Source organism: Rhopilema esculentum, chromosome 3, assembly GCF_057945365.1.
Source record: "Rhopilema esculentum isolate cy_ngs chromosome 3, ASM5794536v1, whole genome shotgun sequence".
In the NCBI taxonomy this organism is placed as follows: Eukaryota; Metazoa; Cnidaria; class Scyphozoa; order Rhizostomeae; family Rhizostomatidae; genus Rhopilema; species Rhopilema esculentum.
The window spans coordinates 9,398,074-9,411,588 of NC_142817.1; the positions used below are offsets into that span (position 1 = coordinate 9,398,074).

Sequence of the window (13,515 nt, forward strand, 5' to 3'; positions counted from 1 at the left end):
CGACACCCTGCCTCGTTCTAGCGTTGTACTTTGAACCCAATCAAAGAGATACAGAATTCAAAACTTGTCTCAAGAAAAACTCAACTTGCAGCATGAAGACGGTTTTAGAATTCGGATTATTTACTGGAGTGAGAAACTCAAGGATTTTGAAACGGGTAAGAGTGAAATTAACTTTTTATCTATTATCATAAAGCTATGTTACAATGTTGAAAAGTCCCAGTCGATTTCTTCGGATTTAATTTTTTGTTCAGTTTAATTAATCATAAATATCTCAAAAATTAAAATAACTTCAGCGACAAATGCGCATGCAAAACTAAAGAGCTAAAATTTTAAAACTAGTCCTGGCCTGTAACTGCCGTTTACTATCGTTTGTTATGGATTCGTTGAACGTGTTATATCCCTTCATTGAACCAAAGAGATCAAGTTTTCCAACAAAACATATCAATGGTGCACCCAAGATGCAGACATGGTAGCGCTGAGGGTGCAACTAAAATATGCGTCATATGCACATGACAGTTAAAATTATTAATGTCTCTCCCAACTGCAAACCTTGTGAGGTCACTGATTCTTATTCTTTGTCACTCGCACTCATTGTTTTGAAACCCCCCAAAACAAACTTTCTATGCAAATTCTTGAGTTAATTATCGTTTTATATTGCAACAATATGTTGAAGTTTCAATTTCTTTAAAAAAAACTTTGTGCGAAATTTCAGCCCCCTCTCTTGGACTGACAAAAATAAATAAGCCCCCCCCCCTGGAGGGCTTAATAGAGTGTTTACGGTAAGATGTTTAATGTGCTAGTTCACTATTGCTTTAGAAAAGTTAGGGTGCCAGTGAAGCAAAACTAATTAACTAAAAAAACATTACAACAATTATTTTTCAATTATTCAACAATAAAATTATCAATAAAGTTTATTTTAAAACACCTGTCTACAAATTTTTTTGCATTAAGCTGTCAGTGTAATTTCTGTTTACCTCATATTGAAGTTTCATGTCTTAGTAGATAAGTTTCCATTTTCCAATTGTTTTATTTTGTTAGCCAAGAGCTGTAGATACGTATTGGAGAATGTGAGCTGCTTGTTAATAATCTGACTTCATCAAGCATCAACTTATGATTTGCCAAAAGTTTTTACTATTTGTAATTTCATTGTATTTATAAAATATTTGGAATTCACAGAATGTTCCTTGCAAGGCCTCAGTCAGTACTTTACTGTTGCACAGTCGAAATCACAGGTTTGCTTTTAAAATCTACATAACTGTTTGAGCAAACAGCTTTTAATTTAAATTATATCATTTAATGTTATTGTTAAGGAGAAAAATGTGTTATTGCTTGCTCAAGTTTTTACTTTTGTTTGTGTTAATTTGCCTTATTATAGTATAGAAACAATGTTCCAGTTATATACAGATGTGGTTAAAATGTATGTTCTTCACCAAAACAATATTATAGAAGAAGCATGCTTTCTGTTTTTAGCAGAAGCTGCTAATGAAAGACATATTAGTCTGTATAAAATGATAACCCCCAGAGTAAACATTTTTGATAAACTTTTTCATATTCAGAAAATAATATTTAAATCTTGCATTCTTAATAAATTTTAGTGGGAGTGACTCAGATTTTCTACAAAAGAGCTCTGTTCCAACAATGCATTTTCAAGGAAGCTTGCCACGTTTGCCCATTCCAAAGTTGGAAGATACTTACAGGCGATATTTGGATGCCCAAAAGCCATTATTGACTCCAGAACAGTATGAAAGAGTGAAAGAAGTTACTAAAAACTTTATTGAATATGAAGGAAGAGGTAATGATCAATGTTGCCAGTGTCAAAACATCATGTTTCTAAAAATTTTTCGACAAAGGTCATGTGAATTATGCAAGTATCGTTTCTGAAATAGTTTGCTTCTAAAATGATTTTTAAACTTTTCAATGAAAACTATAATTTTTTGTTTGACAAAAAAGTTATGAAGTTTCAAAAGCATTATTTTTCTTGTTTTGTCCCAGTTGTGTTACCCCAGCCCAGTGCACGGCTGGTTGTCTAAGCATTCGCACAATCTTGAGCTCTCCACGTTGTTTGTCTCCCTGACCCTACTTTGTTGTAAATAGTAAATTGAGGTTTCTTATACTCTTAATTTTTTCATTGCAGCACTGAATGCAGAATTAGTTGCTAAAGATAACTTGAACAAAAACACCAGTTACGTTTCAGGTAATGTTTTCAACTTGCATTTCTAGCTTTGTTTGTTTGGACTCAAATGGAGTTGTGGGCAGATTAGCCAATCAAGTCCATGCAGTAACTTGAATACCTATCTATACTAACTGACACTGAAAGTTGTTTGTGCTATGGTTGGCACCAATGGTCAATTCTGTATTGTAGATGATTTCTGAGCTTTGCATTTACTTTCTGCCTGTCCATTTATAACATCTAGCTTGTTCTTTTTAATAGCTCTTCATTGTACCACCTACTTAACTTTGAATTTTGAAACTGTGTGATACTAGTTCCGCATTTTTGAGGACTGAAAGCAATTTTTTCTGTTTCAGAACCTTGGTATGACATGTATCTGAGATACAGAAAGTCAATTGTTCTCAATCATAATCCATTTATTGTTTTCAACCGCGACCCAAACACCAGTGATCCGGTTAGTACAAAGTCACTTCTTTCTATTTCCAAATACTCGGGAAGATCAGAATAAGAAGGGGCTTGGAAATTTGGTTGATGGGAAGCTGAATGAATGAATGAATGTTAAATACATGCATGTCACAAGAGAAAAAGAGGATTGAGTAATAGGATTTTAAAATATAAGTCAGTAGAGGATTCTGGAATATTATGAGACCTTTGTGCGGAGGTCAGAAAAGGCAGCAATACCAATAGCCAGTTTGTCCCAATAGTATGTATTGCCTTTCCATATGTATAGGTACAAATTTGTTTATCAGAACAAGCCTTTCTCAGTAAGTTACATGTTAAACTAAATTAGAGTTTAGCCTGTTTCAAGGCAAACTTAAGTTGATTTAAAACTATTTAGTTGAAAAAGCCCCTTCAGCCAATAATATGCTTTTAATTTTTGCAAACCCATTTGAAAAGGTGTAAGGTTGGAGAGATCTCCTTTTCTGAGAGAAAAGACATGAAAAAATCGATGACACCTTGGCATCAAAATGCTCATTTTTTGTTCATTGTGCACTTGAATTAAACACAGAAAGCAACCAGTGTGTAGATGTTTATAAAAGATTTTGTAGATTTTTAATTTAATAATAATTCAGCAGCATTTGTGTGTCAGTCTGATGTGATAATTTTGATAATTAGCACTGTGACCATTTGAGCCATTCACAATGTAATTGCTCGATAAAATATGCATTACTGCTTCAGCTGAGATGTGTTTGTTTTTATTTCAAATTCTTTTTCTCATTTTTTAATTTAATCTTATTTTAAAAACAATTTTTTTTAAATCTTAAAAACATTTATAACTGGCAAGCTTTATTAAATATTCTAAAAAAGAAGTTCATAATCAGCATTCAAGTTCCATTAAATTTGCCATCGAACGTGATTGCAAGTTTCAGATGGAAAGGCTCTTTAATTTACACCTACTTAGAAATAACTTCCGAGAAGCAAACTGTTAATAATCTCAATATACCGATTGTTATAATTGTTCACGCTCTTTGCCCATTGCCTTTGAATGTAATGCAGCATAAATCTCACTTAGTTGGTGAGGGCAACAAAAATGCTTCATGCTGCAGTGAGATTCAAGAAAAGTTTTGACAAGGGGTTGCTTGCACCGGACGTCTATCATCTTAATCCAAAAAAGTCAGACACCAAGTTTTTTCGCAGTTTTGTGAGGTATGTGACATAAGACACGAGTTTCGTGACATATAACCTGAATTGTACATAATATATTTTCATGGAGGATAGTGCTAGAATAGATGGTGGCTTGTTTATCGTCCATGAAAGCATTATTTTATTTTATTAACTTCCATACTTATTTGGTTGACTGCAGTCTCTCTCAGCCTGTTTGTTCTAAAGTGAGCCCACGGAATTCCGCAATATCAGACACATTGACATGGCATACATCATATACATTTAAAGAGGCATCAACGCAAACAATTGACATCGCTCTAGTGCGTTATGTTAACATGAAAGAATATCACAAAAGGCTCAATGTTGTCTGGAATACAGAAAGGGGGTCAAATTTAGGGTAAGAAAGTTGAAGCGAGCAAGGGTACGAGTGTGTGAATGAAGAAAAGGTCACTGTAGCTGGCTGCTCGACGGGCTCCAAGGAGTTCTTGCGGCGAAAAGTCGATAAAAATCAGAGCAAATAAGAAACACCGCAATACGCCGAAAATAAACAACAATAAATACACGTAAATCAGTAAAGGCTAATATTTCGCCCCGGCATACGGGGCTTCATCAGAGCAAAAGTTAACGGGCTAAAAATGTACACATTTAAATGAGGCGATGGTGGTGTCGGATTGGCTGATGTGGAATAGTGTGAATGCAGCGCAGTGGTGGAGGAGGGAAGGGTGGCAAATGAGAGAGGGTGGGTGGGTGGTGGTGGAATGAAAATGTAGTGGGGATGAAGTACTATAATATGAAATAATATTGCGGTAACCTGCGAGCGCGGATATGGGTGACGTCGTCTGGAGGCCGCTACCGGAAGATTTAAACGAATGCGCGATTATTTTGTCACGCTCCCTGAAAATTGAAAATAAACCAATCTTTGAACGATCATGGTACAGAAAGGGGAAAGGAGGAAAAAACTTTTTGTATTCCGGAAAAACTCTCACCAATGATGTTTTGCGAGTAATATAATTCTATTCAAACCAGTGAGGTTTGAATACCATTATATTAATTTTGTAACGGGAAAGAGTAGCATCTAATACTTAGTAGGCCTAGAAAAAGCCGGTTGGGAACCGTTTGAAACTTTGCTTTTGACTCATTTGATGCTTCCCTGTTTATATGAACCTTTTTTATTTCATCGACATGAGCAGCCATTACTGTACTCCTAGGCAGGGAAGCTTGCCTTGTCCCGAAAAATCCCCATTGACCGAGAGCTTTCACCATATTTTTCGGATATCACATAATCAATCGATTAATTGTTGATGACCGTCGGACGGTAAAAATACTAGGTTACCAAAAATTCAATCGTACTAGTTTCTCTCGCTTTTTCCTCGCAACATGAATGGATACAAAGCTTGTAAAGCCATTGCAATTTTCAGGGGTCGAAATTTTGCGTTGATGCCTCTTTAATCATTTATCATTGTGGCCAGTTACTCACGTATAATCACGTATAATCACGTATATTCACGCATAAACTGAACATAAATCCTTTCTTTCTTGTAGATTGTTACCATCAAGTCTGTCCTGGTATGGAGCGTACCTTTTCAAGGCGTTTCCGTTGGATATGAGTCAGTACAAAAGACTTTTCAACAGCACACGCATCCCTTTGAAAGAGAAAGACTCCTTGGAAAGTTTTCCTGCAGACCGACACATCTTGGTTATTAGAAATGGACATTTTTTCACGTTTGATCTCTTGAAGCAAGACGGTACGAAATCTGTTTCAATTTATTTTGGTTGTTTGTATTTACAACGTCATTAACTGAACATATCAAAGCTGCTTTTGTCGAAGTCTTTTTTCTTTACACAGGATCTGTTGTTTCAAAGGATGAAATTTACGCAAACTTGAAGGCAGTTGTTGAGCAGAGTGCCGCAAAAAACGAGAATTCGTGTGGCGTTTTAACTGCAGAAGAGCGTGATTATTGGGCAGAGCTGCGAGCCAGGCTGAAGGACAACACGAAAAATGCAGAAATATTGCGCAAAATTGACGGAGCATTGTTTGTTTTATGCTTGGACGACAGAAAGTATTCCGACGAATACGAGGCAATGCGGATGTTCCTACATGGCGTTGGTGGCGATAGGTGAGCTTCTTTGTTCATCAAAGTTTCCCCTTGACAGCAGTCGTTTGAAAATACCTGCTTGGGCAATGTAAGACGAGAGATAATAATACAGATTAAAGGCGATTACCAAAAGCTCTTTTCATCCAACATTGATCAGAGTTTCAGAGACTTCAGAGACACAGGATGTAAAGTTTTGTACCTCAATAGGCTAAAAACATGCGCATCTAAGTGTACAGAATGCCTAAACGCGGCTCGTTGGCTGTCTTTCACAAATCTCCAAATTTTCAGTAGTTTTCGCCAGGTTGTATACGTTTTCCCTAGAGATACTCTTGCAGACAGCTTTCTCCTGCACAATAATGTCTTAAGTAGCAAAAATGGATTCACACACGCAAGAATCTTTGCAAGATGCAATCAGCCAATTTATCAAGCAAACCTTTCTCGGTTTCTTGTGAAGTCTCTTTTTGCCAAAATCACCAATTCTTGTTTGGACAACTTGGTAACGCAAAGTCAATTAGCAAATTGGATGGTAATGTAAAAACCTCGACAGATATCATAAGTTGTTTCCAATAATTTACCGTTTCCAATAATTCTTTTACATGCTAATTTCATTGACATCATTTTTTGTTAGTTAGTTAAAGCCTTTTTCAAATTCCCACTGATTATTGTTTTAAAGATTGTTTCACGCTAAACAAGTCTGGTTATGTTGTCTTTCAAGGTGGTTTGACAAGTCCTTCCAGCTTATTCTCGAAGGTAATGCTGAGGCCGCAATTAACTTCGAACATGCTTGGGGGGACGGTGTTTCCATCGTTCGATTTTTCAATGAAATTCACGAACATTGCATCAAAGAGGAGTATCAACCGTCAGCAGCTGCACCGCCAGTGTCCAGCCTCGCAAAACACGAGTTTTTGATCGACAAACCGTTTCAGGAAATTCTACAGCAATCACAGCAAAGGTTCCAAGAGTTTGTTGGCAAACTGAAGTTGTTTGCCAGGGAAGAAGAAGAATTTGGCAAGAATTTTTTTAAGGCAAATCGGTTAAGTGCCGATGGTGTGATGCAGCTAGCGTTTCAAGTAAGTGTTGTGTTTGATTCGATCTATTATGAATTGAGAACTCGTAGCTCATTGAGAATTCGTTGCTCATTGAGAACTCGTAGCTCATTGAGAATTTGTAGCTCATTGAAAATTCGTAGCTCATTGAGAACTCATAGCTCATCGAGAATTCGTAGCTCATTGAGAATTCGTAGCTCATTGAGAACTCATAGCTCATTGAGAACTCATAGCTCATTGAGAATTCGTAGCTCATTGAGAATTCGTAGCTCATTGAGAACTCATAGCTCATTGAGAATTCGTAGCTCATTGAGAATTCGTAGCTCATTGAGAACTCATAGCTCATTGAGAATTCGTAGCTCATTGAGAATTCGTAGCTCATTGAGAACTCATAGCTCATTGAGAATTCGTAGCTCATTGAGAACTCATAGCTCATTGAGAATTCGTAGCTCATTGGAAATTCGTAGCTCATTGAGAACTCATAGCTCATTGAGAATTCGTAGCTCATTGAGAATTCGTAGCTCATTGAGAACTCATAGCTCATTGAGAATTCGTAGCTCATTGAGAACTCATAGCTCATTGAGAATTCGTAGCTCATTGAAAATTCGTAGCTCATTGAGAACTCATAGCTCATTGAGAATTCGTAGCTCATTGAGAATTCGTAGCTCATTGAGAACTCATAGCTCATTGAGAATTCGTAGCTCATTGAGAACTCATAGCTCATTGAGAATTCGTAGCTCATTGAAAATTCGTAGCTCATTGAGAACTCATAGCTCATTGAGAATTCGTAGCTCATTGAGAATTCGTAGCTCATTGAGAACTCATAGCTCATTGAGAATTCGTAGCTCATTGAGAACTCATAGCTCATTGAGAATTCGTAGCTCATTGAAAATTCGTAGCTCATTGAGAACTCATAGCTCATTGAGAATTCGTAGCTCATTGAGAATTCGTAGCTCATTGAGAACTCATAGCTCATTGAGAATTCGTAGCTCATTGAGAACTCATAGCTCATTGAGAATTCGTAGCTCATTGAAAATTCGTAGCTCATTGAGAACTCATAGCTCATTGAGAATTCGTAGCTCATTGAAAATTCGTAGCTCATTGAGAATTCGTAGCTCATTGAAAATTCGTAGCTCATTGAGAATTCGTAGCTCATTGAGAACTCATAGCTCATTGAGAATTCGTAGCTCATTGAGAACTCATAGCTCATTGAGAACTCATAGCTCATTGAGAATTCGTAGCTCATTGAAAATTCGTAGCTCATTGAGAACTCATAGCTCATTGAGAATTCGTAGCTCATTGAAAATTGGTAGCTCATTGAGAACTCATAGCTCATTGAGAATTCGTAGCTCATTGAGAATTCGTAGCTCATTGAGAATTCGTAGCTCATTGAGAACTCATAGCTCATTGAGAACTCATAGCTCATTGAGAATTCGTAGCTCATTGAGAATTCGTAGCTCATTGAGAATTCGTAGCTCATTGAGAACTCATAGCTCATTGAGAACTCATAGCTCATTGAGAATTCATAACTGTCCAGGGCAATAGCTTATAATCTTCAAGTTGGCTTAAGTGAGCTCAGCTTGGAATGTCAAGAAACGCATTTTGAAGATTTTTATTTAGGCCTTGTCGACACGTATCCGTTTAGGATCTTTTACGTTTACAGACGAGAGGAATGTTTTCCCGTCTACATAGATACACTCGATCGTTTACAGAGCATGTTAGACTGTCTACACGTAAACTCCAAAACGAGAGCAAACAAGCAAATTACTTAACATGATCTCACACCAGTTTTTCTTTAGCCTTACTTCTACATGTTTGGGTTCTATTTTCGTGGTTTCTTTGCCAAACAAGATTTATTCTTTTTCTCGCATAGTTCGTGAGAAAACTAAACAAGAAAATTTTGGTTCCTAGTACAGAAGACTGTCGTGTGAGATTTAATGTTTACCTTGACACCCAATATCATTTGAGCCTCCTATTACAAACGTATAAAACGTATAAAATTTCTTACATTTGTTACTTCATAAGGAGGAAAGAGCATTTAACTGCTAATGCTGCTTCCAAACTGGAATGGAAGTTTGCACCATGCTACATAAAACTGAATTTTCAAATATATATTTGGCCACATGACTTGGTTTGCTGTTGAAATTGAAAAACTGTCGTTGTAGATGGCATACTATAGGATGTTTGGCTGCGCATCACCCACGTATGAGTCATGCAGCACAGCGGCATTTAAGCACGGACGGACAGAAACATTGAGGCCAGCAACAACAGCAACAGTAGCTTGTTCAGAAGCATTTGATTTGAATCATCCAGCAGGCATTGAAGAGATGGTCCATCTTGTTAGGAACTCATCCGACATGCATGGCAAGCTGACCAAGGAAGCAGCCATGGGTAAGTATATTATTCGCTTGTTTTTCTGTGTGTCCTGTTACAAGTACTCTATTTCTCAATAATCTCAGGAAATACCCAGACATCATCTTCAACGCCCCGCAACGCCCCCCCCTTCTAACATATGCTTTTGAAAGGTTCCAATCGCACTTTGGCACTTGCGCATCATGCCTTGTGCTTTACGAATTGTCTAAGAGGGTTGTTAATGAAACGGCAGAAGTTCCTGAATTGCATGAAGGTGGCTCCTTTCAACGCCAAGTTTTTATAAATTTATGAAAATAAATTGCCCTTCAAAGAAATCTCATCACTCGCATGAAATGTGTTTTTGAATATATTCTACTGTGGTTCGAAAGTTGGAAATGCAAAGGAACAAAATTTTCCTTTGCGACTTTCTTATGAGGATTATTTTTGTTGAATCTTGTGGTGCTTTCTGTCAGTCAAGTTCGAATTTTCGAAGCGCTCTTATCTTCACAGGACTGCCATCGCATAATTTTCATGCTATAATTTTTCTGTTTTAATGGTGCCAAATTGGAATTATTTTTTCTAGGATAAAACCTATGTTCGCAGCCATATTTTCTTGTTCTGATCGGTAAAGATTCTTTCTGGCCATTGCCAGTTTTTTCGCCTTGATAAAGCCAAGGGTGTGGTCACAGAATCTGATTTTGTATGCCTTAATTCGCCTTGATACGGCCAAGGATGTGGTCACAGAATCTGGTTTTGTATGCCTTTATTCGCCTTGATATGGCCAAGGGTGTGGTCACAGAATCTGGTTTTGTATGCCTTAATTCGCCTTGATAAGGCCAAGGGTGTGGTCACAGAATCTGATTTTGTATGCCTTTATTCGCCTTGATAAGACCAAGGGTGTGGTCACAGAATCTGGTTTTGTATGCCTTTATTGGCCTTGATATGGCCAAGGGTGTGGTCACAGAATCTGATTTTGTATGCCTTTATTCGCCTTGATAAGGCCAAGAGGGTGGTCACAGAATCTGATTTTGTATGCCTTTATTCGCCTTGATAAGGCCAAGGGTGTGGTCACAGAATCTGATTTTGTATGCCTTTATTCGCCTTGATATGGCCAAGGGCGTGGTCACAGAATCTGGTTTTGTATGCCTTTATTCGCCTTGATAAGGCCAAGGGTGTGGTCACAGAATCTGATTTTGTATGCCTTTATTCGCCTTGATAAGGCCAAGAGGGTGGTCACAGAATCTGATTTTGTATGCCTTTATTCGCCTTGATATGGCCAAGGGTGTGGTCACAGAATCTGGTTTTGTATGCCTTAATTCGCCTTGATAAGGCCAAGGGTGTGGTCACAGAATCTGATTTTGTATGCCTTTATTCGCCTTGATAAGGCCAAGAGGGTGGTCACAGAATCTGATTTTGTATGCCTTTATTCGCCTTGATAAGGCCAAGGGTGTGGTCACAGAATCTGATTTTGTATGCCTTTATTCGCCTTGATATGGCCAAGGGTGTGGTCACAGAATCTGATTTTGTATGCCTTTATTCGCCTTGATAAGGCCAAGAGGGTGGTCACAGAATCTGATTTTGTATGCCTTTATTCGCCGTGATAAGGCCAAGGGGGTGGTCACAGAATCTGATTTTGTATGCCTTTATTCGCCTTGATAAGGCCAAGGATGTGGTCACAGAATCTGATTTTGTATGCCTTTATTCGCCTTGATAAGGCCAAGGGGGTGGTCACAGAATTTGATTTTGTATGCCTTTATTCGCCTTGATATGGCCAAGGGTGTGGTCACAGAATCTGGTTTTGTATGCCTTTATTCGCCTTGATAAGGCCAAGAGGGTGGTCACAGAATCTGATTTTGTATGCCTTTATTCGCCTTGATATGGCCAAGGGTGTGGTCACAGAATCTGGTTTTGTATGCCTTTATTCGCCTTGATATGGCCAAGGCTGTGGTCACAGAATCTGGTTTTGTATGCCTTTATTCGCCTTGATAAGGCCAAGAGGGTGGTCACAGAATCTGATTTTGTATGCCTTTATTCGCCTTGATAAGGCCAAGAGGGTGGTCACAGAATCTGATTTTGTATGCCTTTATTCGCCTTGATAAGGCCAAGAGGGTGGTCACAGAATCTGATTTTGTATGCCTTTATTCGCCTTGATATGGCCAAGGGTGTGGTCATAGAATCTGGTTTTGTATGCCTTTATTCGCCTTGATAAGGCCAAGGATGTGGTCACAGAATCTGATTTTGTATGCCTTTATTCGCCTTGATAAGGCCAAGGATGTGGTCACAAAATCTGATTTTGTATGCCTTTATTCGCCTTGATAAGGCCAAGGATGTGGTCACAGAATCTGGTTTTGTATGCCTTAATTCGCCTTGATATGGCCAAGGATGTGGTCACAGAATCTGATTTTGTATGCCTTTATTCGCCTTGATATGGCCAAGGGGGTGGTCACAGAATCTGGTTTTGTATGCCTTTATTCGCCTTGATAAGGCCAAGGGGGTGGTCACAGAATCTGATTTTGTATGCCTTTATTCGCCTTGATATGGCCAAGGATATGGTCACAGAATCTGATTTTGTATGCCTTTATTCGCCTTAATAAGGCCAAGGGGGTGGTCACAGAATTTGATTTTGTATGCCTTTATTCGCCTTGATATGGCCAAGGGTGTGGTCACAGAATCTGGTTTTGTATGCCTTTATTCGCCTTGATAAGGCCAAGAGGGTGGTCACAGAATCTGATTTTGTATGCCTTTATTCGCCTTGATATGGCCAAGGGTGTGGTCACAGAATCTGGTTTTGTATGCCTTTATTCGCCTTGATATGGCCAAGGCTGTGGTCACAGAATCTGGTTTTGTATGCCTTTATTCGCCTTGATAAGGCCAAGAGGGTGGTCACAGAATCTGGTTTTGTATGCCTTTATTGGCCTTGATAAGGCCAAGAGGGTGGTCACAGAATCTGATTTTGTATGCCTTTATTCGCCTTGATAAGGCCAAGGATGTGGTCACAGAATCTGATTTTGTATGCCTTTATTCGCCTTGATAAGGCCAAGGATGTGGTCACAGAATCTGATTCTGTATGCCTTCATTCGCCTTGATAAGGCCAAGGATGTGGTCACAGAATCTGATTTTGTATGCCTTTATTCGCCTTGATAAGGCCAAGAGGGTGGTCACAGAATCTGATTTTGTATGCCTTTATTCGCCTTGATAAGGCCAAGAGGGTGGTCACAGAATCTGATTTTGTATGCCTTTATTCGCCTTGATATGGCCAAGGGTGTGGTCATAGAATCTGGTTTTGTATGCCTTTATTCGCCTTGATAAGGCCAAGGATGTGGTCACAGAATCTGATTTTGTATGCCTTTATTCGCCTTGATAAGGCCAAGGATGTGGTCACAAAATCTGATTTTGTATGCCTTTATTCGCCTTGATAAGGCCAAGGATGTGGTCACAGAATCTGGTTTTGTATGCCTTAATTCGCCTTGATATGGCCAAGGATGTGGTCACAGAATCTGATTTTGTATGCCTTTATTCGCCTTGATATGGCCAAGGGGGTGGTCACAGAATCTGGTTTTGTATGCCTTTATTCGCCTTGATAAGGCCAAGGGGGTGGTCACAGAATCTGATTTTGTATGCCTTTATTCGCCTTGATATGGCCAAGGATATGGTCACAGAATCTGATTTTGTATGCCTTTATTCGCCTTGATAAGGCCAAGGGTGTGGTCACAGAATCTGGTTTTGTATGCCTTTATTCGCCTTGATAAGGCCAAGGGGGTGGTCACAAAATCTGGTTTTGTATGCCTTTATTCGCCTTGATAAGGCCAAGAGGGTGGTCACAGAATCTGATTTTGTATGCCTTTATTCGCCTTGATAAGACCAAGGGTGTGGTCACAGAATCTGGTTTTGTATGCCTTTATTCGCCTTGATAAGGCCAAGGATGTGGTCACAAAATCTGATTTTGTATGCCTTTATTCGCCTTGATAAGGCCAAGGATGTGGTCACAGAATCTGGTTTTGTATGCCTTAATTCGCCTTGATATGGCCAAGGATGTGGTCACAGAATCTGATTTTGTATGCCTTTATTCGCCTTGATATGGCCAAGGGGGTGGTCACAGAATCTGGTTTTGTATGCCTTTATTCGCCTTGATAAGGCCAAGGGGGTGGTCACAGAATCTGATTTTGTATGCCTTTATTCGCCTTGATATGGCCAAGGATATGGTCACAGAATCTGATTTTGTATGCCTTTATTCGCCTTAATAAGG

General features: G+C 38.8%; 2 protein-coding genes across 2 annotated transcripts in view; both read left to right on the forward strand.

Moving 5' to 3' along the window:
- Nucleotides 1-13,515, forward strand: part of LOC135692491 (carnitine O-palmitoyltransferase 2, mitochondrial) — a 19,693-nt gene continuing 6,178 nt past the window's right edge. Inside the window, exons 1-10 of the mRNA XM_065210632.2 lie at nucleotides 1-155; nucleotides 1,177-1,232; nucleotides 1,596-1,792; nucleotides 2,135-2,194; nucleotides 2,527-2,624; nucleotides 3,684-3,817; nucleotides 5,318-5,520; nucleotides 5,622-5,892; nucleotides 6,587-6,941; nucleotides 9,083-9,308. Of these exons, the coding sequence (XP_065066704.2) occupies nucleotides 93-155; nucleotides 1,177-1,232; nucleotides 1,596-1,792; nucleotides 2,135-2,194; nucleotides 2,527-2,624; nucleotides 3,684-3,817; nucleotides 5,318-5,520; nucleotides 5,622-5,892; nucleotides 6,587-6,941; nucleotides 9,083-9,308 (1,663 nt within the window). The 5' untranslated portion in view covers nucleotides 1-92. The remainder of the gene's footprint in view (nucleotides 156-1,176; nucleotides 1,233-1,595; nucleotides 1,793-2,134; nucleotides 2,195-2,526; nucleotides 2,625-3,683; nucleotides 3,818-5,317; nucleotides 5,521-5,621; nucleotides 5,893-6,586; nucleotides 6,942-9,082; nucleotides 9,309-13,515) is intronic.
- On the forward strand, nucleotides 7,179-8,462 carry LOC148960537 (uncharacterized; the record flags this gene model as incomplete). The annotated part of the gene is made up of 1 exon (XM_089112931.1): nucleotides 7,179-8,462. A coding segment is annotated over one exon (1,284 nt), but the record flags the coding sequence as incomplete, so codon positions are not given.